Source organism: Phoxinus phoxinus (assembly GCF_949152265.1).
Source record: "Phoxinus phoxinus genome assembly, chromosome: 12".
Taxonomy (NCBI): Eukaryota; Metazoa; Chordata; class Actinopteri; order Cypriniformes; family Leuciscidae; genus Phoxinus; species Phoxinus phoxinus.
Window position 1 is genome coordinate 30,829,149 of NC_136887.1, and position 23,642 is coordinate 30,852,790.

Sequence of the window (23,642 nt, forward strand, 5' to 3'; positions counted from 1 at the left end):
GGGGGTCTTTACTATGCCCTCTACATGCAGTTTTTTCCCCCTTGTATTCACGTGACGCAACCTTTATTTCTAAGTTGCAAGCAACGACGCGGCAACACAAGACCGTTCCCATAATGACTGAAAACATCTAACCAGGTGCAATGTGGCAAAGTCATCATCAGCAATAAATACACTGTTCCAGATCATCTAAAATAAACCCAAATAACCTATTCCAATTGCTGGACAAAAGTTTTTCAATTATCTCGACAGCTTCAAAACTACTGATATTTATCAAATGAATTTATATGAAAGGTTTCAAACCTAAAATTATGCAATGTTTATTTTTTTATTTATTATTTATAAATAGTTTTCTTAGTCTGTTCATTTTTTCGGACAGTTGCACCACCTGACATTTTGTGGGTTTAAGATAAGAAAACTTATTTAAATGTACAAAAAATTCTTTCAAACTCAATACGTTTTATAGAATAATGGGATATATGTCATGAATTTATCAAATTATTTTGAGGAAATAATGCACTTGACAGAAAATATGCACGTCATGCCATTGACCCATATATATATATACATACACACACACATATATAATATTTATACTATTTCTACATATTTAAATATTCATATTTGAATATGTTGTGGTATTTGATGCTTTTATTTAATCACTTTAAGCAGCATTTTCAGTTTCACACCCCATTGACAAAAGCTGTCACAGGTTGAAAATAAAAAATGGAAATAAAATGGAAATAAATAAATTAATGAAATAAAACATTTAAATTAAATATTTTCATCATATAAAGTGATCGAGTCTCCTCAGAAATTTTGGACTAAATCTCTCAATGTGGATTCGTTTAACAATCTCAACTTTTTGAAGAGTCAAAGTGGTAGTTGCGTAGCTGTCAATGGAGGGACAGAAATCTCTGATTTCATCAAAAAAAAAAAATCCTTAATTTTTTATTTCGAAGATGAACAAATTCATTTTTGGGACGACATGAGGGTGAGTAATTACAGAATTGTCCTTTTTTGGGTGAACTATCCCTTTAAATTAATGACTTTCGGGCACTTGGAAAAATATGACGTCGAGATCGTGACGCAAGCGGGTACTACGTGCAAAAACTAGATCGTTCTTATCAACGGCTTTGGTTCTAACTAGACAGCTGTGCTGATTATAATGGGAGCAGTCTAGTTTTGTCACGTCTCTCTCTTTCCCTCTCATGAGTTGAGCCGTGGTTCCTGTTGATGTTTCTCTGGCCGTTCCCTGCAGCCGTGACCCCCTGACTGCGTTTGCTGTCGCCATGGAAACGTAGGATAAGCGCAAATTCCCGCTCCACCGCACACATATGCGCGCGCGCACGCACAGACTGAGTCACACACACACAAACCCACACTCAATTCACCATGTATCCACTTTAACAAAACAAAAAAATCCTAATCACAATGTAAGTACAATATTATTTAAGGTGACGACACAAACAACACCTGACCGACATCTGACCTCCCACGCTGAAAGTCAGGTAACAGTTACAGGTACGTTAATATGTTGGAATCCTGTAAACTCGTGTTTGTTTTCTGTTTCTAAAGAAGTTTGGTTGTAGTTTTTGTGTTGGTCAGTGAACAAAGCAGCATTTTAGTACGCAAACACCAGCGCAAAGTTGCCTGTTTTTTCATATTAACCGCAGCTGGTAAACAAAGGAAAGTGTTGCAGTGACTGGTGTGTCCTGCAGGTGGCGCGCGCAGGCCTTGGCTGACTGGCTCGCTGTTATAATGATACTAGAAGTCCACTAGATGGCGCTGTAGATCGTTAATTCCCAGGTCATTTTTTTCTGATATATTTAAAAACATTTGTATAATGTTTATAGTTTAAGTTTGGAAACTTTATTTTTTAATGTTTTTGAAAGAAGTCTCCTCTGCTCATCAAGACCGCATTTATTTAATTAAAATACAGAGAGAAAAACAGTAATATTATTACAATTTAAAATAATGGTTTTCTATCTTACTATACTTTAAAATATAATTTATTTCTGTGATGTAAATCTGAATTTTTAGCATCATTACTCCAGTCTTCTGTGGCATGATCCTAAAAAAAACATTCTAATATGCAAATTTGATGCTCAGTTATTATCAAGGTTGGAAACAGCTGCTTGCTTAATATTTTTTTTGAACCTGTGATACTTTTTCAGGATTCATTGATGAATGAAAAGTTAAAAAGAACAGTAGCCTATTTATTATATCAATCTAACACATCATTGGAAAATAAAAGTATTATTTTCTTTTTTTTTTTAAAAGAGAGAGAAAAAATATATATATATGTGTGTGTGTGTGTGTGTCTTATTAATTTTAAAATATTGTATATTAGTTTACATTTTTTAAATGGTGTTTATTCAATGTAGAAACGAAAGTTGCAAAATTAACACAAATTAGGGTTTCAAAATGTATTTCGACATGTCTTAAATATTGGTCACAAACCTCATAGAAAATTAATTAAACAACGAAAAATGACAATCTTTATAGAAAATAAATAGGCCTAGATAATAAAAGAACTCAAATAAGTTTAGTTTGACCTCCTAGCAATCGAAAACCAATATCCTAACCTATCCATCCATTGCGATTGTTATTATATTAGATGCAGATAAATGTTAATAATGTTGTGCTGTGCTTTCAGTTTGGCTTGTGCTACTGTGTTTTTGTGGGTGATTGTTGAAATAATTCCTTGCATTAATTCAGACTCTTCAATGCTCGTACCTTTGTCTGGTGTGGGTGTGTCCAGTGGGCGTGTCTGGCTGCTGATTGACAGCTGCTCTTTCATTGCTCTGTGCAGTTGAATCTCTCTCAGTCTGTCTTCTACTGTTGTCTCGCTGTTGCTCATGTGTGATCTGTAAATGCCTGTGTCCTCCTCCGCGCTGCCTGAGTCGTCGTCGTCGTCTGTTTGGCCCCTGCTGTCGTCAGCTGACTGATCAGAACCGCTGTCCTGCTTGGACTCATCTGAGACTGTTGGACAATCGCTGAGCTCCTCTGCTTTCTGTGGCAGATTGAATGAAACTCATTTGTAAACACTTATAAAATCGGAATTGACAAATTCAGAGACACAAACAGAGGAGAAGGAGTGTTGTTGTTGCGTGTGTGTGTGTGTGTGTGTGTGTGTGTGTGTGTATTCCCTCTGGCACTGGCACTGATGCCATCTGATACCGTTTAATTCTCTGCCCAGGCTCTAAACCATCTGCTCAGGGGAGCTTGGCCAGTCCAACTACACACACCCATCCTCTTATTAGGTGTTCAAGCACGAAGTGCTGAAAACCTATTGTAATTGTACTGATTTTTATTATTATTAGGTGTTCAAGCACGAAGTGTTGAAAACCTATTGTAATTGTACTGATTTTTATTATTATTATTTTTCTTCCTAAAACGCATCGTGCAGCCCAAACCATAAGTGCTAGAGCCTTGAAACTTTGCCAGATGGTAGTACAAAAATCGAGGAGAGGTTATCAAATTATGAGCCCAATTGGCCCATAGGTGGCGCTAGAGCAACCCAAAGTACTAAATTGGTCATAACTCCTAGGTCGTTTGTGCTAGAATCACAGTTTTTACATCACTGTAATCCTTGGCTCAAGACGAACACGATGGATATCTCCAAATTGAAAATTTCCAAATTTGGAGCAAAAAAAAAAAAGTTATGGCCAATTTTGTCCAAAACCAACTCTTGCGAACTAGTCCCTGGTTTTTTGGCTGATCTGAACCAGACCAGGCTGGAACCATTCTCTGGACTCTGCTGAACAATAATTATTGAAAAAAAGTGTCATTTTTGCATTTGTCTGGCTATAAGAGGGTCATTTCAGAAAAGGGCGTGTCAAAATACACTCAAAAGCCTATAAATCCTAAACAAAAACTCAGAACTGCACAAAAATTGATCAGCATATGTGTCATAACATGGTGAGGAAGCATGCCGAGTTTCATGGAGATCGGACCATAGGTGGCGCTATAACTGGCAAAAAGGTATCGTTCTTATTAGGTGTTCAAGCACGAAGTGTTGAAAACCTATTGTAATTGTACTGATTTTTATTAGGTGTTCAAGCACGAAGTGCTGAAAACCTATTGTAATTGTACCGATTTTTATTATTATTATTATTATTCTCCTGTAAAACGCATCGTGCAGCCCAAACCGTAAGTGCTAGAGACTTGAAACTTTGCCACAAGGTAGTACAAAAATCGAGGAGAGGTTATCAAATTATGAGCCCGATTGGCCCATAGGTGGCGCTATAGCGCAAAAAACTAAAAAATCAGACTATTTTGCTTATATCTCAATAACCCTTTGTCCTAGACTCAAGTGTCTTATATCATTGGAATCCTTGGCTCAAGACGAAGAAAATATCGCGGAGGTTTTTCATTTCCGGTATGCAAATTTTTCCGCCATTTTAGATTTTGTTCAAAACCTACTTTTGCAAACTAGCCCTAGGTTTTTTTGCCCGATCGGAACCAAACCAGTGCAGAAATGTTCTCTGGAGTCTGAAGATCAATAATTATCGAAAAAAAGTTGAATTATCGATTCACGGTCGCTAGGGGGCGTAAAATTAACGTTGTAGGCGGAGCCTATTTTACTAAAATGCCTATAACTCGAGAAGTAAATGAGATAGCTTCACCAAACTTGGTAAACATGTGTAGGAGGTCAATTTGAGGTCACGATAAAAAAATCGCGTCGATTGGCCACATGGTGGCGCTATAATACAGAAAAAAACATATAAACACCTGACCGTTTGTCCGATTGACTTGAAATTTGGTATGCAGTGTCTTGGCCCAAGGCCCCATGTATATGTAAAAGGATATTGGCGTATCTAAAAAAACATGGCCGCCATTGACCAATGTAGTTGAATCACCTATTAGACAAGGTTAACGGAGGCCAATCAGAATGAAACTCAGTGGGCATGTTCAACTCATGGCCCTAGAGGTCTGTAAGAGTTTTGAAAGAAATCGGACACTAGTTGGCGCTAACGAGTTTTAAGGCTCTGTAATCACGTGGTGTCACAAATATCGTCACAATATGTATATCATTTGATAGATCTCCTCATGCTGAACATATTTGCCTCAAGAACCACTGCTGTCAATCAAACCGTTTATTAAATATTCACGAATATGTTAAAAACCTACTTTTGCGAACTAGTCCCTGGTTTTTCACCCAATCAGAACCAAACCAGCCTAGGACAATTCTCTGGACTCTCTAGATCAATAATTATCGAAAAAAAGTTGAACTTTTTTATTTGGGTGGCTGTAACAGGGTCATTTTAAAAAATGGGCGTGGCAAATTACACTCAAAAGCCTATAAATCCTAAACAAAAACTCAAAACTTCACAGAAATTGGTAGGCATATGTGTCATAACATGCTGAAGAAGCACGCCGAGTTTCATGGAGATCGGACCATATGTGGCGCTATAACTGTTAAAAAGCTTTGAAAACCATGTATTCCCTATGGTGACTTGCCTGTATTGGCTGTAAATTGTATTTTCCATCTCTGTAATCACGTGGTGTTAAAAACATCCACATAATATGCATATATTTTGATAGATCTCCTCATACTGAACAACTTTGCCTCAAGAACCACTACTGTCAATAAAATTGTTCATTAAATTTTTGCTATTATGTTAAAAAGCTACTTTTGCAAACTAGTCATATTGACATAAGTGGTTTAATACTGCCCCCTTCTGGTCACTTGGTCATACTACTCGCTAATATTGTTCTATAATTCATATTTAGACTTTATAAAATCACTATTTTAACATTTACAATCACATTTTGACAAAATTCATCTATTGGAGTATTACTATTGACAATTGTGTCACTGAGAAATGGGAAGCCTGAAAGCGAAACTATAACGGTGGCCACGCCCCCCGCAGTACAAATTCACTCATAACTCGAAAACGGAAAGTCGTTGCGCGCTCAAATGTTGATGGTAAGGTCCACTCCAGGCTCTTAATCAAAATCTATTGTCGCGGAGCTCAGGAACGCCCCCCCGCGAATGTCGAATTCGCGAGACCTCCGAATTTGAACGGCTGTAACTCCCGAACCAGACCACCCCGATCCTTGTGGAATAGCTTGTTGGAAAGGGCCCGTCCTCACCTAGCTTCGATTCGATTTTGGTGCGATTTAGCCCAGGCATTCCCGAGATATAAGCCAAAAAAGGATTGCATTTGAACGGGAATAACTCCCGGCCCCAATCACCCACCAACACCAGGATGGTCTCATTACACAGGGCCCCTCGAGCACTATCTAAGCTTCGATTTTCAGATTTTGTCGTCTTCTCGTTCCCGAAATATAAGTGAAAAACCAAATTTCCATTCATTCATTCACTTCAACTGTAAGATGGAGGCTGCAATACCACTGTTGTCCACTAGAGAGAGCAGCAGGATTATATTTGTAATCTTTTTATCAGCTTTCAGCATTGACTAACAAACAAATGCTTAAAGCTATATCTTTGTTATTATGATGGACGTGTAATGTGTGTAAGCATGCATAATGGAGTTAACATGGAAAAACGGGTTTGGTTTAGTGCAAAATACTGGTAAAAATCAAGACTTGTAAAAGTACATGTTAAAAGACTATTAATAAGTAGAATGTCCAGCAGAGGGCAGTAGAAGACCACTTATTGGCTCACTTTCATTTTACATGTATATATTTAGACACTAAAAAATCCCTTACATAACGATTAGCCTACTATTATAACACAATCATATTTTGTCAGAGTTTATCACTTCATTTGTTCTGATGCTTCACATTATTGCTAGCAACATGGTAAATCATGGTAAATAACGCTAGAAACATGGTAAATCACAGTAAATAGGGTAAATCATGCTAGAATGTGGTGTATCATGGTTAATCATCCTGTAACATGGTAAATCAAGGTAAACAAAGATAAATCATGGTAAACTATGGTAAATCATGCTAGAATCATATTAAATCAAACTAGAATGTATTCAATTGTTGTAAATCATGCTAGAACAAGGTAAATCATGGTGAATCATACTAGAACTTGGTATATCATGGAAAACTATAGTAAATCATACTGGAACATGGTAAGTCATGGTAAATCATGGTGAATCATACTAGAACATAGTAAATCATTATAAATCATCCTAGAACATGGTAAATCATGGTAAACTTTGATAAATCATGGTAAACTATGGTAAATCATGCTAAATGTATGGTAAATTGTAAATCATGGAAAATGGACTTTTCTATCTATGATGTCAGTGGTTAAAAGCTTACTAAATACAACTTAATGTCTTAAATGCTTTAATGTGCTCAAAGGCCTTAAAGGCTTGAACACCGATAAATGCTGCTTGCAGCTTTAATTATTATTGTTGCTCTTATTATTAATATCACACACACACACACACACACACACACACACACACACACACACGTATATGTGCATCTTCTCACATAAATGCACATTCATGTCAAATCACATTAGTGCTCACTCAGTTGAACACACACCAATCATGCACACACACATCACACACACGTGTTCTACCGTAGTTGGGGACTTTCCACTGATGTCTATTGTTTGAAGCTAATGATATTAATATCCTCTATTCTAACCCTGTGCTTCTATCTGGTGCTTCGTGACCCAAAATAGTGAAAGCAGTTTTTTGGAGAGCCCTTAGAAGTGTGTAATGGACATTACAGGTCATGCTAATTTATAAGGAGTCAAATTAGACGGATGCCAACATGGACACGTTGTGACATGATCATCAAAAATACACAGTAAAAGAAATACACTGTAAAAGAAAATACGACTCATTAGATACAATAAATCAGATTTTTTTTTCAGTAAAAAATGTCAGTATGGAACTTGGAAGCATGTTTCTGCCACAGAATAAATAATAATAAAAAAAGATAATTGTGACTTTTTATCTAAAAATTCTGACTTTTTTTTCTCAAAAAAAATTACAATTGAGAGTCATTAAGTCAGAATTGTGAGATATAAACTCGCAATTCGGAGAAAAAAGTCAGTGTTTTTTCCTCAGAATTGGACTTTATAACTCGCAATTGCAAGTTTAGGCCCATATATCACAATTTTGAGAAAAAAAGTCAAAATTGCGCGATATAAACTCGCAATTGCAACAACAACAAAAAAAAGTCAGAATTGTGGGATAGAAATTCGCAATTTACCTTTTTTACATGTTCTTTTTTTTATTCAATTGAGAAGCATTTCCTAACAGTAGGCCTAGCCCAACTTTTTTTTTATTTTATAAATGCATTATTTATTTACACACACACACACCTTGAGCAGTAGCTGGATCCCTGGTTCTGTGCTGATTTGTTGTGCTCTGTTGGGTTTGGTCAAGCTGCTCTTCGCAGATTCTGCTTTTGCTCTGTGAACAAAGACAAACACACATTTAGCTCTCTGTTTTGAATATTTGCAGCTTGAAACATGCTTTATCTGTAAAATAACTTGTTGAACATGAAAGTATTTAAGACATCTCTCCATATAGAACCTTTTTTAGGATCCTTAAGTCAAGAACACTATATGGGTCTATATATATTTTCCGAACAGTGATATTATTATTTTTTGTAGACTCTATTTTTTACCTGCCGTTTGTCAGTGTGTACTTCTGCCTGCTGATATTATTGAGGTTTATAGCTGATAATATGATTGGTCTATTCATAATCCCTATTTCTGCCTGCTGATGTTATTGCGGTAGAGGGCGTTGTACCTGTTGATATTGATCGGGTTGGCTGCTGCCTTGTCCCTCAGCTCAGACAGGATGAGTTTTGGAGATTTGAGCTCGTCTGATTCTCCGATAATACACACATGCACGTCGCCGTCACTGCCCAGCCGCCAGCTCACACTTTTACAAGGGCCTGAGGACAAAATGATATACATGTCAAGAAAATCAATATCTGAGAAGCAATAAATAATTGAGCAACACCGAAACTATTAAGCTACAAAGACTAAAAGATACACAACAGAAACAACATTCATATTTAGTCCCTATATTGCTTTTTGAACACACATGGGTATTTTTGAGGTTTAATAGTTTGTAATTTTATCATCTTTTCTCAACCTAACGGACCAAGGTTTGGAATGACCAGCGTAAAGCATATTTCTCAATTTGACAATCTTTTAAAATCGTATTTTGCCACAATATTTTTTTGTGGGAACACTAACCGATGGCTTTCTATAGGCATTGATGCCAACCAGCCCTGATCCCTTGCTTTCCTTGATTTCAGTGTGTAGCGTGTCCTTTCCACAGACAGAGGGCGCTGTGACATTGAGTGAAATTGATCCTGGATACTATGGGTCATCCACTCCGGTTTAGAAGTGTGTTAATGTCATTCAGTGTGTGTAGACGCCAATGCCAGTGTTCGTCAGGATTGTATTATCACCTTACAGACACTTGCACCAACCCACAAAAGCTGTGACTCTTTCCCAGTCACCCTCATCATTATTTCAGTGTGATTTAACCTTCTCAGATTGCACGAAATGTTTGAAGGCATGAAATGAAGTGTGATCAACTGAAATGTGGCGCTTACGTAACACTGCAGCCACACAAAGAGGATCCTTGTGCGGATCATATGGCACCGTAGTTCAACTAACTAACTAATCTAAAAGTACATTGTAATACCACAGATATCGCTGTGGGAATTACAGAGAAAAATGTCAAGAATTTCCAAGCGTGAACAGTTTGTTCCAGTAGGGGACGATCTGTTTTTCTTTTTCCTTTATTTTGCATGCATGCAAGAGAAAACCTAACACCCTTCAGCTTCTTCAAAAAGGGTTACGCAAAGAACCAGTTCTCCAGGTTGACAGTCTTAAGTCGAGGCAGATCAGATGACTCCACATCCATACAAGGATGAATTTAGAAAAGGTTTCTGTTAGAAATCTCAGAAATGTTCAGTATGTGCAGCTGAAACTATGCAAGTTAGATCATATAAATCTGGCAAACATATTTAGGAGATGTTTTTGCATGCTCAGGTTAGATCTGTCTGTGTGTGTTTATTTGTGTGTTTGTGTTGCTCGTTGCCTAGGTTGCTGTGTTCACCAGTGCCGCTCAAAACGTGGTGTTTGTATTTGAAAGGTGATGTAACAGGATGATGATAAATCTGTTTTCTTGAGGAGTGTTTCTTCACTTTTGCCCATGCAGGGCTTAATGCGGCCAGAGAGATTAGAGCTACACCTAGTAAAGGAACATAATAACCCATCAATAGTTGAGAGCTTTTTTATGCAATAAAACTCGCAAATAAAAGACAATACGCCCTCCAACATTTGAGGAGAAGAGATGTTTATAGCTTGGAAGTTACTCTTTCTGATCACTTTCTTTTCTTTGTCTCTTTTTGCTTGTACAAAAATGAAAAAAAATTCATAATTTACCCTCAAGCCGTTCCAAACCTGTATGTGAAATATGTCTCAGTGTTTTACATAAAATTTTCTTTTGTGTTCCACAGAAGAAAGAAAATCATACAGGTTTGGAACGACTTGATGGTGAGTAAATGATAACACGACTGATTAACATTTTTGTGTAGGCACAAATAGGCACAAATGAGATTTTTGTTGACAGGGGGCCTCAGCAAACTCCTAAACTCCTCAAGATGGTATGAAATAATTTAAAATAAGACAAAACAAGCATTAAGTTAACTTAAAACTACAAAAAAATCAAGATTTTTTTATTTTAAATCCTCTTTGAAGAATCAGGATATCCAGAGTTTTGAAAAAATTACGGAAGCCTAATTATAAAAAGTGTGATTTCAAGATCAGGAAAAGTTATATATATATTGAGATCCTCTAACTCCTTGGTCATTTTTATAAATTTATTTATTTATTTATTTATGCCAAGCTCTAAAATATTTTATCAGGTAGATATTTTGTAAGTATTTTTTTTTTTTATCCTTATAGTAAATCACTAACTGCTGGAAAGGTTTGGACAGTGTTGTCGTGTGGACAGTGAGACAAAAAGATGAGAAGCAATGAAAATGTGCATAACTGCTTATATTTTGACTTTGATTGCATATGTGCAATGTGACTTGGCAAATGAGAAGGTAGTTTGAGATGTTGTTGAGATAATTTCTGAAACAAATGCGAGGCTACTGAAAGAAAAGTAGAGTAAAGGGACTGTCACATTAGATTTTATGTTCCTTTCACTTCCAATAACACATATGTGTATGCGATATCGTAAATGCAAACATATACTCATACAAAAGTTCAGGTTTGATTAACTCTGAACTTGCACTGCAGAAAGACATCCAACCAATTGATGATTTACATTTCACAGATTGACTTCATGATGAAAATCATGTTTTTTTTTACAGTTTAAAGTGTAAAGTAGATTGTGTATGTCCTGGAGTGTGACATCACATCCTGTTGCTAATATTCATTGACATGTATTAGATGTGTGAAGTACTTCCATAGGCTTAAGTCTAGAGACCGCACCTCTAAATCTCCATTTGCTCTCCATTTAATCTCAGTGCGGTCTAAGAGAAACACTTATCGTATTAAAGAGGTCTCATTGCTGATTTGTCAGTGGACAGTGAAAGAGTCTCAGGTACAAAGTTCCAGCAATAGCTCGTAGTTTTGTGTGTTTGTCTACAGAAAGAACTGCCAACAGAAACTCCAACAACATTATTTATCTCGACTACCCCTGACGTAGAGCTGACACACAGTATCAGCTGAGACGACTGAAACCAGCCACAAAGTGTTGAGCGAGAGAAAGAGAGACACAGCTGCGTTTCACAATGCTGCCATTGACATGAACTGTGAACCCTGCCATGTGCGTCCGCGGAGAGAGAGCAGAAAGAGATTTGACTGTGTTCATGTCACACTGGAGTAAATTAATGAGCGTGCGGCTCGCTTTTGTGCAGAGGCTAAACGCACATCACAAAAGGCCTTGTGTCACATGTAGCCCATGTGACGTGACGAGATGAGAAACTCAAGCCGGAGGAGAAAACCAGAGCTATTGATAGGAACGCTTACGAGGACATTAACGTCCCCAAGCAAATGTCCTTTTAACTGTCAATTCCTGTTGGGTTGGATTCCTTCGTCGTCATCAACACGTGAACGTGGATGTTTTTTCCCCAGCCTGAGAACTTGGCTTCAAGTTCTCACAGATGTTACAAGCATCTGACGTTTTGAAATTCCATGTATATTTTATTTATGCAGAGTTACGCAAAAATTTGTTGTCAAGAGTTTTTCCTCACATTGTCATTTGCCAACCATATTATTGGCCTCTATTTTTTTCTCTCTTCTCTCTATTCCAGGTTGCTCTGTTTTTGCATGTCTTCCCGAAAACATTCCATTCCCAAATCTCTTGTAAAACACATCCTCGGGCTTTTAAGCGTTCGAAAGCCCTCAAATGTTTAGAGGAATTTACGTCGACCGGGCCCCTGAGGCATTACAGGGGTTAGATCCTAAAAAAGGCTCAGCTATACTTGAGTGCTGATGCTGTGGAGATGAACAGTAAGTGAGTGTTGTGTTGAGGTGCAAGGCCAGTGTTGGAAAGCTGGATTTTGTCTCCGGTCTTGACCCTGCAGCTGCAGGATGTCTCTGCGGTCACGTTATGTGACTCTTTTAGGTCACTTCATTTCCTTTTAGCCTTAAAAATATGGGATAACCTCGAAATTACTTTACATCATTTTGCATAGGCCTAGGTGTTGATTGTCCTGTTAAGTCAGTGAGGGCGTGTTTGCTGTACTTGCGTAAAAGGGTAAGTAGAGATTTAATAAAAGTGATCCGTTTTCTGATTGGCTGGGTTCACACAGCAAGTCAGGCTCGAAATGTGTTGAAATGCACTGTCAGTACACCATTTTGTTTTTGAAAGAAATTAATACTTTTATTCAGTGACAGTAAAGACATTTATAATGCTACAAAAGATTTCTATTTCAAATAAATGCTGTTCTTTTGAGCTTTCTATTCATCATAGAATCCTGAAAAAAATGTATCATGATTTCTACAAAAATATTAAGCAGCACTTTCAACATTAATTCTTGAAACTTCTTTAAAACACATCTAGGGTAGTGTAAATCATTGTAATTTGTTTTAGCAGCACTTTCTATGTAAATTAAGCTCTCTATAGGTGGCTATTTCACCAAACTCAGTGTTAGCTTGATTTCAACTTTGTGCTAATTCTGCTAAAGCAAGGACAGTGGATGGTGAGTACATTTTTTAAAAGACACCTTTATGGACATTTTCTAGCATTTTAAAGACTTTTTTTTAGCATTTTAAATAAACGATTTATGTGTCCACGGCTCTGTTAATGCCGCACATTAACTTAATTTCACTCTGAAAATATATAATATCTATAAAAAATTTTTTTTTAATTATTATTATTATAAATTATTATTATTATTGTTTGCTCTTTTGAGCTTTTTGACAGGGTAAAACAATTGGAGACATACGTCCTTTAATAGAATATATTTTATTATAAACCCTAACCTAAAAAAATATAAAGGTAATAACTGTACGTGGCCTATACAAAATATTGGAAAAATCTATTTAGAAACCTTAGATGTACGTACCGGCTGCTATCAGTAATAAAATGGGAAAATCAAATGAAGATATAATTGGAGTAGGAAGATTAGGAAGCCCATTATTAATTATTATTAGTTATTATTATTGTCAGTTATTAATTATTATTAATATATATATATATATATAATAAAATATTTCAATTAATTTGCTTTCAAAAATGTTGGTTATGTAAAGCGATTGTGTCTTTAATACCTGAGCTGTGTGAACAGTGTATTTCTCTCTCCTACAGAACTGAACTTCTGTGTGAATGTTGCCGCATTCACAATCACTCTTCAAAAGCTTCTCTAAAGGGTTCAATTCAACTGTTGAAACTCGTCATCAGAACAAAAAGAAATATTGTTGCCTCATACGCTCAATATATGCCCGACTGGGTCCGTGAGGTCAAATTATGATGTCATACACAAAAGAATGTGTAATAATTAGTAACAAACACTGTGACCTGTCATCTGTCTTCATTTTATTTTTTGAAGGTCAAATTAGGTAATCCTGAGAAAAATTCTTGCTATTGACAATTGATGATTTAAAAATTCATTTAAAATTCATCCCTTTTATATGTGTGAAAACAGGTTTGACTGAGTCATGTTTGTAATTTTTGTAAAACGAGCAGAAGTGAGTGACATCTGTTGAACTCTGAATCCGTTCAGCTGTATTGAGCGTTGGATGCAGAATTTTTTTCTTTTTGTTCCTATGACGCATTTCAGTTTTGAACAGTTTGAAATCTTATCTGAAGCTCTAGAGTCACATTACTACACTCTCTATTAATCTCACGGCTGTCTTGGAGAAACTATTCTTATATTACAGCGATTCTCATTGTGATTTTCTTCATGTGGGGGTTAAAGGAGATGTTTTGTAGCAGCTGTAAGTTCGAATGTTTTTTTAGGGTTTATGATCCAGACTGCTGATTTCTCTCCATCGTTCACTTTATTTAGTTGTTTCTCATTTAATAGCTCCATCTCTGTTGCTACAGCATTTCGGTCCTTATTTCTCTCTGTGAGAAATGAATCCTACTTCTCTACCATTTCTCAAACAAAGAGCCTCTCTGTATACAAAACCAATCATGCACCGGGTCAGACATGTTTAATACCTGAACTGAGTGTGAACACCAGTGTATTTCTCTCTCCTAACAGCACTGAACTGCTGTGTGAATGTAGCTGTATTCACTAGAATCAGTCTTCAATCACTTCCCTAAAGGGTTCAATTTACATGTATGCATTTGGCAGATGCTTTTATCCAAAGCGACTTACATTGTATTTCAAGGTAAACATTTACATTCGTATAAGTTATTGCTTTCCCTTGGCGTTGCAAGCATCAACGCTCAACTGTTTGAGCTACAGGATTTAACTATTAAAACGTGTTGTAGCCATTCAAGAAAACTTATTTAGTTTCATATTTATGTTTTAATATTATAACTTTGGTTTAATTTAATCTGTTGAATATAAAAGTGAAAGTATTGAACAGCAATATGTTGAGTGGGTCAGATGTGATTTTTGACCACTTCATTAAGTTGTGTTGCGTAGAAAGCCTTTTTTGTTTTTAGTACGTTTTGTGTACATTTGAGACACATTTTAATCAATGTTTCATCAACTAATTGTCTGGATTTAACAAATAAGAAGCTAACCAAGAACTTGGAGTAAGGCCGAAACAAAACACGTCATCGGAAACAAAAGAAAGATTATCGCCTCATACGCCCAGTATATCCATCTGGGTCTGCGAGGTCCAATTATGACGCCACACACACAAAAGAATGTGTTATTAACAACAAACACTGTCAGATACACACAAAAGCATATTTAGCTGTTCTGTCTCCTCACAGAATGACAGATGTCAGTATTTTTAGAAAGGGTGTAAGTTCATACCTTTCTTTTGCCGGAGCATTTCTTTTTTTATTCCCTCCTTTGCATCCTTCTCTTCCCGCTCCTTCCAGCGCCTGACTTGTTCCTCTCTCATTTTGAAGTACAAGATCTTCTTCTGTTCATCATTCAGGGCCTCTAGCACATCAGGGTCTATGTACATGTCAGCTAGGATTTGCTGCAGCATGTTGGTTCTGTGTGTGTGTGTTGTAGGGTCTTGAATAAGTGTGCTGGTTTACAAAATCGCTCTCTGACGAGTCCAGCTTCTTTTTGGGAATTCTTATCGCCCTTTCCTCGAACAAAAGCTCCCTCTATCTTTCAGAGATTGGCATTTTAGATCCTGCTGCCGAGTTCGTTCTTGTCCCACACTCTGGCCATGTGATTCCAGTCTGAAAGAAAGGGAGAGAAATGGGAGGAGGTAAAGAAAGAAAGATCCATTACAGCATCTGTTGCCATTTTTGTTCGGCCCCTCTATATGGGCGACGCTTTATATCTCTGCATTCATTCATCCTGATTTCATTAGTAAAACAATTAAGCTTCCCTCTCTAATTTTCTTTTTCTGAAGCGAGAAGAGAGCAGTTTCATGTCTCTTTAGTCAGGCTTAATGAAGCTCTCAGATGTTGCTGTTTTGTTTTGAGAGTTTTTTTTTTTTGGAAGATCATGGTAATAAATTAATATTGATGCACAGGAAAGAAAAATCCCAAATTAGATCTCTGAATATCTCAGTTATTAAGCAGCAATGTGGATTTTCTTGAATCTTCTATACTCCAAAAAAACACACAACTTAATTGTCACAACTTAATTTAATTGGTCAATCAACCTAATATATTTAAAACTGAAGTAATTAATTTGTGTTAAAACTAGATGAACTAACTAGTCAGTAGATCTGTAGTTCCCAGCATGCTTTGCAAGGGACTGAATTATTTAGGAGAGTACATTTAGATTTAGGGATTAAAGTATTACTTTATGTATTTTTCCAGTTAAGGGAAATATTTTGTTACGTTAGTGTTTAATGTAATTAGAGGAGTTCCTGTAATGTTTTTGAATTTAGTGGTTACCAATTTGCAGATGAGTGGCACCTGTGCCAGTCATTATCAACACTGACACCAGTCTTTTCCTATTTGTTCATTATATAGCTACATTGTGTAATAATGAATAAGAATAAGAAAATTAAGTCTCACACGTCAAGTTGAACCAACATAAAAAAGTTTTTGTTAAGTTTAACATGCAATAGCCTATTAAACCAACCAACCAACCAACCAACCAACCAACGTAAACCGACTAAATTGTGTCGACCCAACTAAACTAAATTAAATTGTGTGAAAAAACTTTCTTCAATTACATTAAGTAAAGGTAATGAATTCATTTTTTGAGTTATCTAGATTCTCGGTTTGTCCCAGCAGTATCTTTTAAACCTCAATTCAATGACTTTAATATGCCTCTGCAATGATTAATAATTATGTTTTTTAAGTTTTTAATTACACTAAATCAATGTCAGTGTGTGTGACAAGACCAACATGCAAGTTATGTCATGTGATAGGAAAATCATAAAACAAAGTAAACCCCTATAAAAGAAATCACATATTTTTAACATACATTATTTTTTTTGAAGATCAAATGAGGTAACGCTGAGAAAAATTGTTGGTATTGATGATTTAAAATGTAATCATATATGTTGTGTAAAAAAAAAAAGTTTGACTGAGTCATTTTGACATGTTTGTCATATTGTAAAACAAGTAGAAGTCAGTGACTGATCTATTTGTGACGACATAATTGAATTATGAACACATTTTTCAGTAGTTGAATTGAATCTAGAGTCTTCTGAACACTGACTCTAGTGAGCGGTGCAGTTTGAGACACTGTTGAGATCTTATCCGAAGATCTAGTGGTCATACTTGAGATTACTACACTCTATTAATCTCACTGCTGTCTATGAGAAGTGATTCACGCATTACAGCGCTTCTCATTGTGGTTTTCTTCCCTGAACCCCCACAGGGGGATTGTTTGGGCAAATGTTCCTCTGAGCAGCTGTAAGTTTGGATGTGTTAGGGTTTGTGATCCAGACAGCTGTTGAATAGCAGTCTGTTTTATGCCAGATCTCTGTGTGTTTTTCCTTTCTCTGTTGACTTTAACTAAATGCACATCTATATTACTCTCCATCATTCAATTTATTTAGTTGTCTCTCATTCAGTAGCTCCATCTCTGTTGCTGTTTACACAGATTATACAGCATTTCAGTGCTTAAAACTCTCTCTCTCTCTCTTTTTATTTCTCTCTGCCAGAAATTAATCCTGCTTTTCTACCATTTATCAAACAAAGAGCCTCTCTGTATTCAAAACCAATCATGCACCAGGTCAGACATGTTTCCACACCAAACAACTAACAAAGCCATTCAAAACAGACAAAGAAGCAATAAATTAATAAACATCTGTGCTTTTTAATTAGAGTGACATGGAGCAAGCACAGCAACTTTGAGTTTACTCAAGCAAAACCAACAATCTGGGCACGAAAGGTTAAAATGCAGCTGGAATAACACGTTACAACTGTGATGATGCATCAGAGAAGACTTTGAATTTGGGTATGTTAAGGATAGACAATAGACACGGCCAGAGACTGAGACGTTTACACAATGACTCACGACACAAAAGACTCTGGAAGTTGGCAAAAGAGCAACTAAAAGAAACAAAGCAAGAGAGAAAGACCGATCGGGAGCTCTGTAACTCTGCCAAAGCAGTCTGATCTGTTCCTCTGCACACGAGAAAGAGAGAGATCGAGAGAAAGAGAGAATGAGAAAGATGAGGACAAAGAGTGAGTGCTGATGAAGTCTGCTGAGAAAGAGAGAAAAGTGAACTAGTACTCACATTCTGAGCTGCAGGAGTGTGCGGTGGAGTTGTGTGTGTGAAACGGGCAGCAGCATGTGTGTGTGTGTGTGACTGTGAGAGTGTGTTTCTTTCTCTCGCCTGCTTTTGTATTTGAGTGCACTCGTGTGACATCATAGCATTCTTTCTCCCTCCCTCTCTCAGACTTGCTCTCTCCTTGTCTCCTCCCTCTCTCTCTGTTTCAATGTGCTTCATTGGCATAACAAAAACAGCCACATTTGAATTGCCAAATCACCAGGTTACACCAGGTTACACTGATGTTGATACAGAAAATGGTAACAATTTATAGTTCAGTTGGTTAACCATTGCAGTACGTATCATGAACTATGAAAAACAATCTTTAATGTTAATTTATTATCTTAATCATTTACATTTACATTTATTCATTTAGCAGACGCTTTTATCCAAAGCGACTTACAAATGAGAAACAATAGAAGCAATTAAACTAGCAGTAGGACAACAGTATGTAAGTGCTATGACCCTTCACAATCCTTTTTTTTTTATCTTTAATGTACATATGTTCGTTGTTAATTCTGATTTGTTCATATTACTTATTTTGTATTTTAATGTTAATTTATACAACTTGAAATATTAACAATGTAGTAGTATTTGTAGAATAGTAATAATCAAGATTAATAAGTGCTGTAAAAGTATTGTTCACTGTTATTTTATGTTTGAAAAAGCATTAACTAATGTTAACATATGAAACCCTGGTGTGAATTTACCTAAGATCTAGATCTATTACGTTAATGAGAAAAATTACTAGGTTGTCTAACTTCTGCGAAATTAGTTATATTTACTAAAAATAAGCACTTAACCAATTTAGTTTCAAACATATTACACTCTAAAAAATGCTGGGCTGTTTTAACCCAATTTTGGGTAAAATATGGACAAACCCAAACGTTGGATCAAAAATGCAATTTAAAAATTTGGGTTAAAACAACCCAGGATTTTTTAGAGTGTATTCATATATTACATTTATTAATTATTAAAAAATACAATATTTACAGAAAAACATGAATGTTTTTAAATTGTATCACATATTTTGGCATTTTTATGAATAGGCACATTTGTTCACAGTCAAATAAAAAATATCTTGCTATTCATGACTCACTTTCATCTTAAGTTGACCATATATTTGATATATTTATGTTTGAAAACTTTTTGTCATGTTGTGGGCGTCAGCAGACGTAAATGAGTATTTACAGAACAGTCAAATATGTGTTTGTGTCACTCTGACAGCAAGTTTCTGTGTTTGTTACGTATTCCACATGCTTTTGTGTGTGACATCATCGAAAGTAACGTTACCTACACAGAACCCAATAGCTATATTTTGACAGTTTGACGCAAAAACTTTTTCTTTTTTTTTTCATGACGCATTTCAGTAGTTGAATTGAAGCCTATGGAGAGTCTTCTGAACACTGACTCTATAGTGAGCGGTGCCGTTTGAGACACTGTTGAGATCTTATCTGAAGCTCTGGAGTCACACTTCCATTTAATCATTGATATATTACAGTGATTCTCGTTGTGAGTAATCTTTCCAGCGGGGGGTTTTCTTCCAACTAAAAAAAAAAAAATTAATAAATGATTCAAAAGTGCATGTTATATTTGGAAATAAATATTTTTTAATTAAAATATGTTTAAAAATAATAATTTAATTGTTTTATCAAAATGATGGCCAATGATTAATCGTGATTAATCGCATCCAAAATAAAAGTTTGTGTTTCCATAATCTTGTAAACCTTAAATATATACATGGATTTGTGTGTTTATTTATATATACAAAATAATTATACACAGTACACACACATATATTATGTAAACACAAACTTTTATTTTAGATGCGATTAATCGCAATTAATCGTTGCCTATCCCTAAGTATAATGCAGTGAAAGTATTTTAGCATTCCCCCCTAATGGTTACACTAAACATTTTTAGGGGTTTTAGATATAAAAAAAGTATAAAGGTTTTTTCATATATGTGTGAAATGTGTCATGGTGTATTCTTGTGCCAAAAACAATAGAGATGCAATAAATGAGTCAGAGAACAATGAGGTTCACACATCACAAAACCTAATGACTAGCTCGTATCTCTATAGTGCTGTGACTGAATGAAGCTGTGAACGTGACGGGGGTTGAGCTCGCTGTGAGGGAGTGTTGGGCTAAACATTTATTCAGTTATTGCAGGATCTTCACTATGGATACATTGAAACATTGTACGATTCTACATTTAATTCCTTAACCTCTAGTGCAAACAGACTACATCATGACAAATATAGGGACAGGTGATTTCCCATCATGCCTCGCAGGTCAAGGTTAATTCAACAAGGAAATTCATATTTATTTCAGCAAGCCTCAGATTCAATTTAAAAGGCCCGTCTCTGACTTTTGTTCTTTAACAGTCATGAGATAAACATGTTACACACCCACATTGAAGGGAGTTTTCTGGTAAAGGGATAGTTCACCCAAAATTGAAATTTACTTACCGGTCATGTTCCAAACCTGTATGACTTCCTTTCTTATGTGGAAAACACCAGACAATACTTTGAGAAATGTGTTGTGTTTTGAGTTTTACTTTTTTTTATTATTATTTTTTTTATTATCACAATTGAAGTCAAAGATTGAACTACAAAACGTAGTTTTTTTCTCATCTTTTTTCAAAATATATTTTTTTGAAACAGTGAAAAAGTGACAACAGAACTTTAATTTTTGAGTGACCAATCCCAAATATCTCAACATAATTTTTTTTTATTTTTTTTTTTAATAAATTTAAAAACTTATTTTGAAGGAGATCTACACATTCAAATAGAATATCTAAAACATTAAGTCCAAAATAGAAGTCCCATGATGTTTGTTTTTATCACAAGCATGCTTTATAAATTTCCCAGAAAATTTCCTTTGAAATGTCTTGAGTCATGAATCAATGGGTGTGTGCAATGCATTCTGAAAAACAGGAAGTGTGTGTTATGTGTACTGACCTGTTTACTCTTCCCTGACTCATGCGCTGTGGTCATGTGACTTCTGCCACTCTTTTTGAAATGGACTTCACTGCATGGCTCCATGTGAGTATGCACACACAACAATGGAGCGCAGTGTATAGGTTAGAGTTCACATCGTATGTAAATAAACACACGCACACACACAACATATTTGACTTTCAAAGCAATCCCACAGAATGGGAATGTTTGAACACAAGAGATTTTCGTTGGATAAGTTGCTGCTCCTGGAGTTTTGAGCTGCATGTGTTTATGATCGGCTTTAAAACATACGTTTGAGGGATCTCATATCAGCATGGCTGCACAAAACCTTTCCAATACATCTTTGTTCAAACTCACCCATGACCATTTGAACACAGAAGTGTTAATGTTAAATGTCGCTGTCAGCATATTGCTTGTGTATTTTCATAAATGCAAATGTATTTCACTTTTGGCCAAATAGTGGCCCTGAAACTCAAAAACTCACAAAACCTGTCAAGGTCATATTTAACCCCAAAATATAAAGAATGAAAAAATATTAATATTAAGAATAGATCATTTTTATTACAATTAAGCATATTTTCCTCTAAATATCGTTAAAAAAAAAAAAAAAAAACTCATTCTCTGTATTGTAATAATTTTTTTTAACAAATATTTTATTAAGGCTAAATAATGATAAATATTTAAGTTTAGATCATTATTGTATTTGTTGTACTGCCTTAATTTATGCTGATGTAGATTAAAACATTGAATTGCAGTATTTATTTATTTTACTGAAGCTTGCAATATGGTAATGTGAATCTAATGAGAATCACCACGAGAATAATTACTGCTAATTATTGTGGTAATTATATATTTAAAAAAAAAATCCAGATGCATTATGGTCTTGAGAAACCTGCTTAATTATCATGAAAATATGTTGTCACGCAAAATTTTTATGATCCTAACTTTTTCTTCTTCTTTTTACATGTTCATATTTTTCTCTCTTTAATTTCAGGGTAAAATATGACCTGACCTGAACATATATTTTGTGATATTCACATATGCATAAATAAAACAGTTGAAGGCATAATGAACTGCGGCTGTCTGTTTTAGTGCAACAGTGATGGTCTGTGTGTTTTCAGACTCTATAGATTCATGTGGATTACACTGGTGCTGGTTCAGCAGTTATATCTCTGTACAACAACAGTTCACAGAGAGCCCGTATCACGAGACGGCGAGTGAAACTGTTGCTCCGGGATCAGAGGAATGGGAGATGTTCAGAAAATGGGGTCCATTTGCCTCATCAAAATCAACTTTGTTCTGTGGTGTGACACAAGACTCAGATCATTTCAGTTTCATGTAGAGGTTCAATGCCTGGTATTTTCCCACTGTCAGGGAAATTTCATTTCTTTCCTTCTATCTGTCTCTCGCTCAGCAGATTGAGAACTGGCCTGACCCGTGGTGAAAACATAAACATGTCAGAATGTTTCTGGGTCAAATCCTTATCAGGTTTCATATCAGTGGAGAAGGATAAATATGTTGGCCTGTCTCAGATATATATGGGTTAGTCTAGGGGTTAAACATCTGGGCTGGCAACACAAAAATTTTAGGTTTTTGAACCCTACAACGGTTAAAAAAAGCACATTATCTCAGATTGCTCTGGGGGACTGTCTCTGAAATAATTAATAATTGGCAAAAGTGTTAGCTAAACGACTAATTAGAGTTTAGAAATGGAAATGTAGGGCAATTTATGATTAGTTGCAATAGTATTCCCACCCTATCAATAATTTATAGTTGGAGCAATATACAGTTTCAGTTTGTCCATGGCCGTCGTGTAATTCACTAATGAACATCGCCCCCTTGTGGTGCAGGAGATTTGAGCTTTAGTTGGAAGCAGGCCAGGGCTATTTTTCTGTACTGTACATTATTACAGATTGGCAGTCAATTTTAAAAACTAAAATGTTCATGTACTTGCAGAGTACTAATCAACTAGTTTTGTTGATTAGATTAACGTATAATATCATATTTTGAGTTCTGTGTGTGATTGGCACTCTTATCAGAAATATCGTTTGTTTTTTCACCTGGATGTTCTGCTCTGTAAGGTGCTAACATAAAGTCTCTGCATTGATTTTCTGAAGAGACGGAGTTTTATTATGAATGAATTAAATTAATTATGGTTCATCGCTGAGCTCTTAAATAAAGCTAAACACTGCATTACCTTTAAGATTCACCATTAACCCTTTGTGTCTCACGGCAGAGGGTAATACAACAAACTATTATTTCAAATGATCATTTCAATATCTAACGATGTTGTTACAGTGACGTCACTTCCTGTCAAGCTTCTGCTGGGTCATTAGCTGGACTACTGAAGACATTAACAAGGTATACATTTGATATTCACTGGGGATCAAACCCATAACATTGGTGTTAGCACCATACTCTACTGCTTGA

The 23,642-nt window shown here is 35.8% G+C and overlaps 2 protein-coding genes across 2 annotated transcripts in view; one reads left to right on the forward strand and one right to left on the reverse strand.

The window, feature by feature from the left end:
* LOC307008524 (uncharacterized protein) overlaps nucleotides 1-18,377 on the reverse strand; it is a 20,227-nt gene extending 1,850 nt beyond the window's left edge. Inside the window, exons 1-5 of the mRNA XM_079631357.1 lie at nucleotides 18,218-18,377; nucleotides 15,364-15,746; nucleotides 8,700-8,847; nucleotides 8,267-8,357; nucleotides 2,737-3,013 (exon numbers count right to left, since the gene is read on the reverse strand). Coding sequence (XP_079487483.1) covers nucleotides 2,737-3,013; nucleotides 8,267-8,357; nucleotides 8,700-8,847; nucleotides 15,364-15,544 — 697 coding nt within the window. The 5' untranslated portion in view covers nucleotides 15,545-15,746; nucleotides 18,218-18,377. The remainder of the gene's footprint in view (nucleotides 1-2,736; nucleotides 3,014-8,266; nucleotides 8,358-8,699; nucleotides 8,848-15,363; nucleotides 15,747-18,217) is intronic.
* Nucleotides 1-23,642, forward strand: part of psd2 (pleckstrin and Sec7 domain containing 2) — a 77,295-nt gene that overhangs the window by 1,305 nt on the left and 52,348 nt on the right. Inside the window, exons 1-3 of the mRNA XM_079631354.1 lie at nucleotides 1-1,521; nucleotides 10,432-10,468; nucleotides 23,511-23,573. The exon at nucleotides 1-1,521 is cut by the window's left edge and continues 1,305 nt beyond it. The gene's annotated coding sequence lies outside the window, so the exon portion shown is untranslated. The remainder of the gene's footprint in view (nucleotides 1,522-10,431; nucleotides 10,469-23,510; nucleotides 23,574-23,642) is intronic.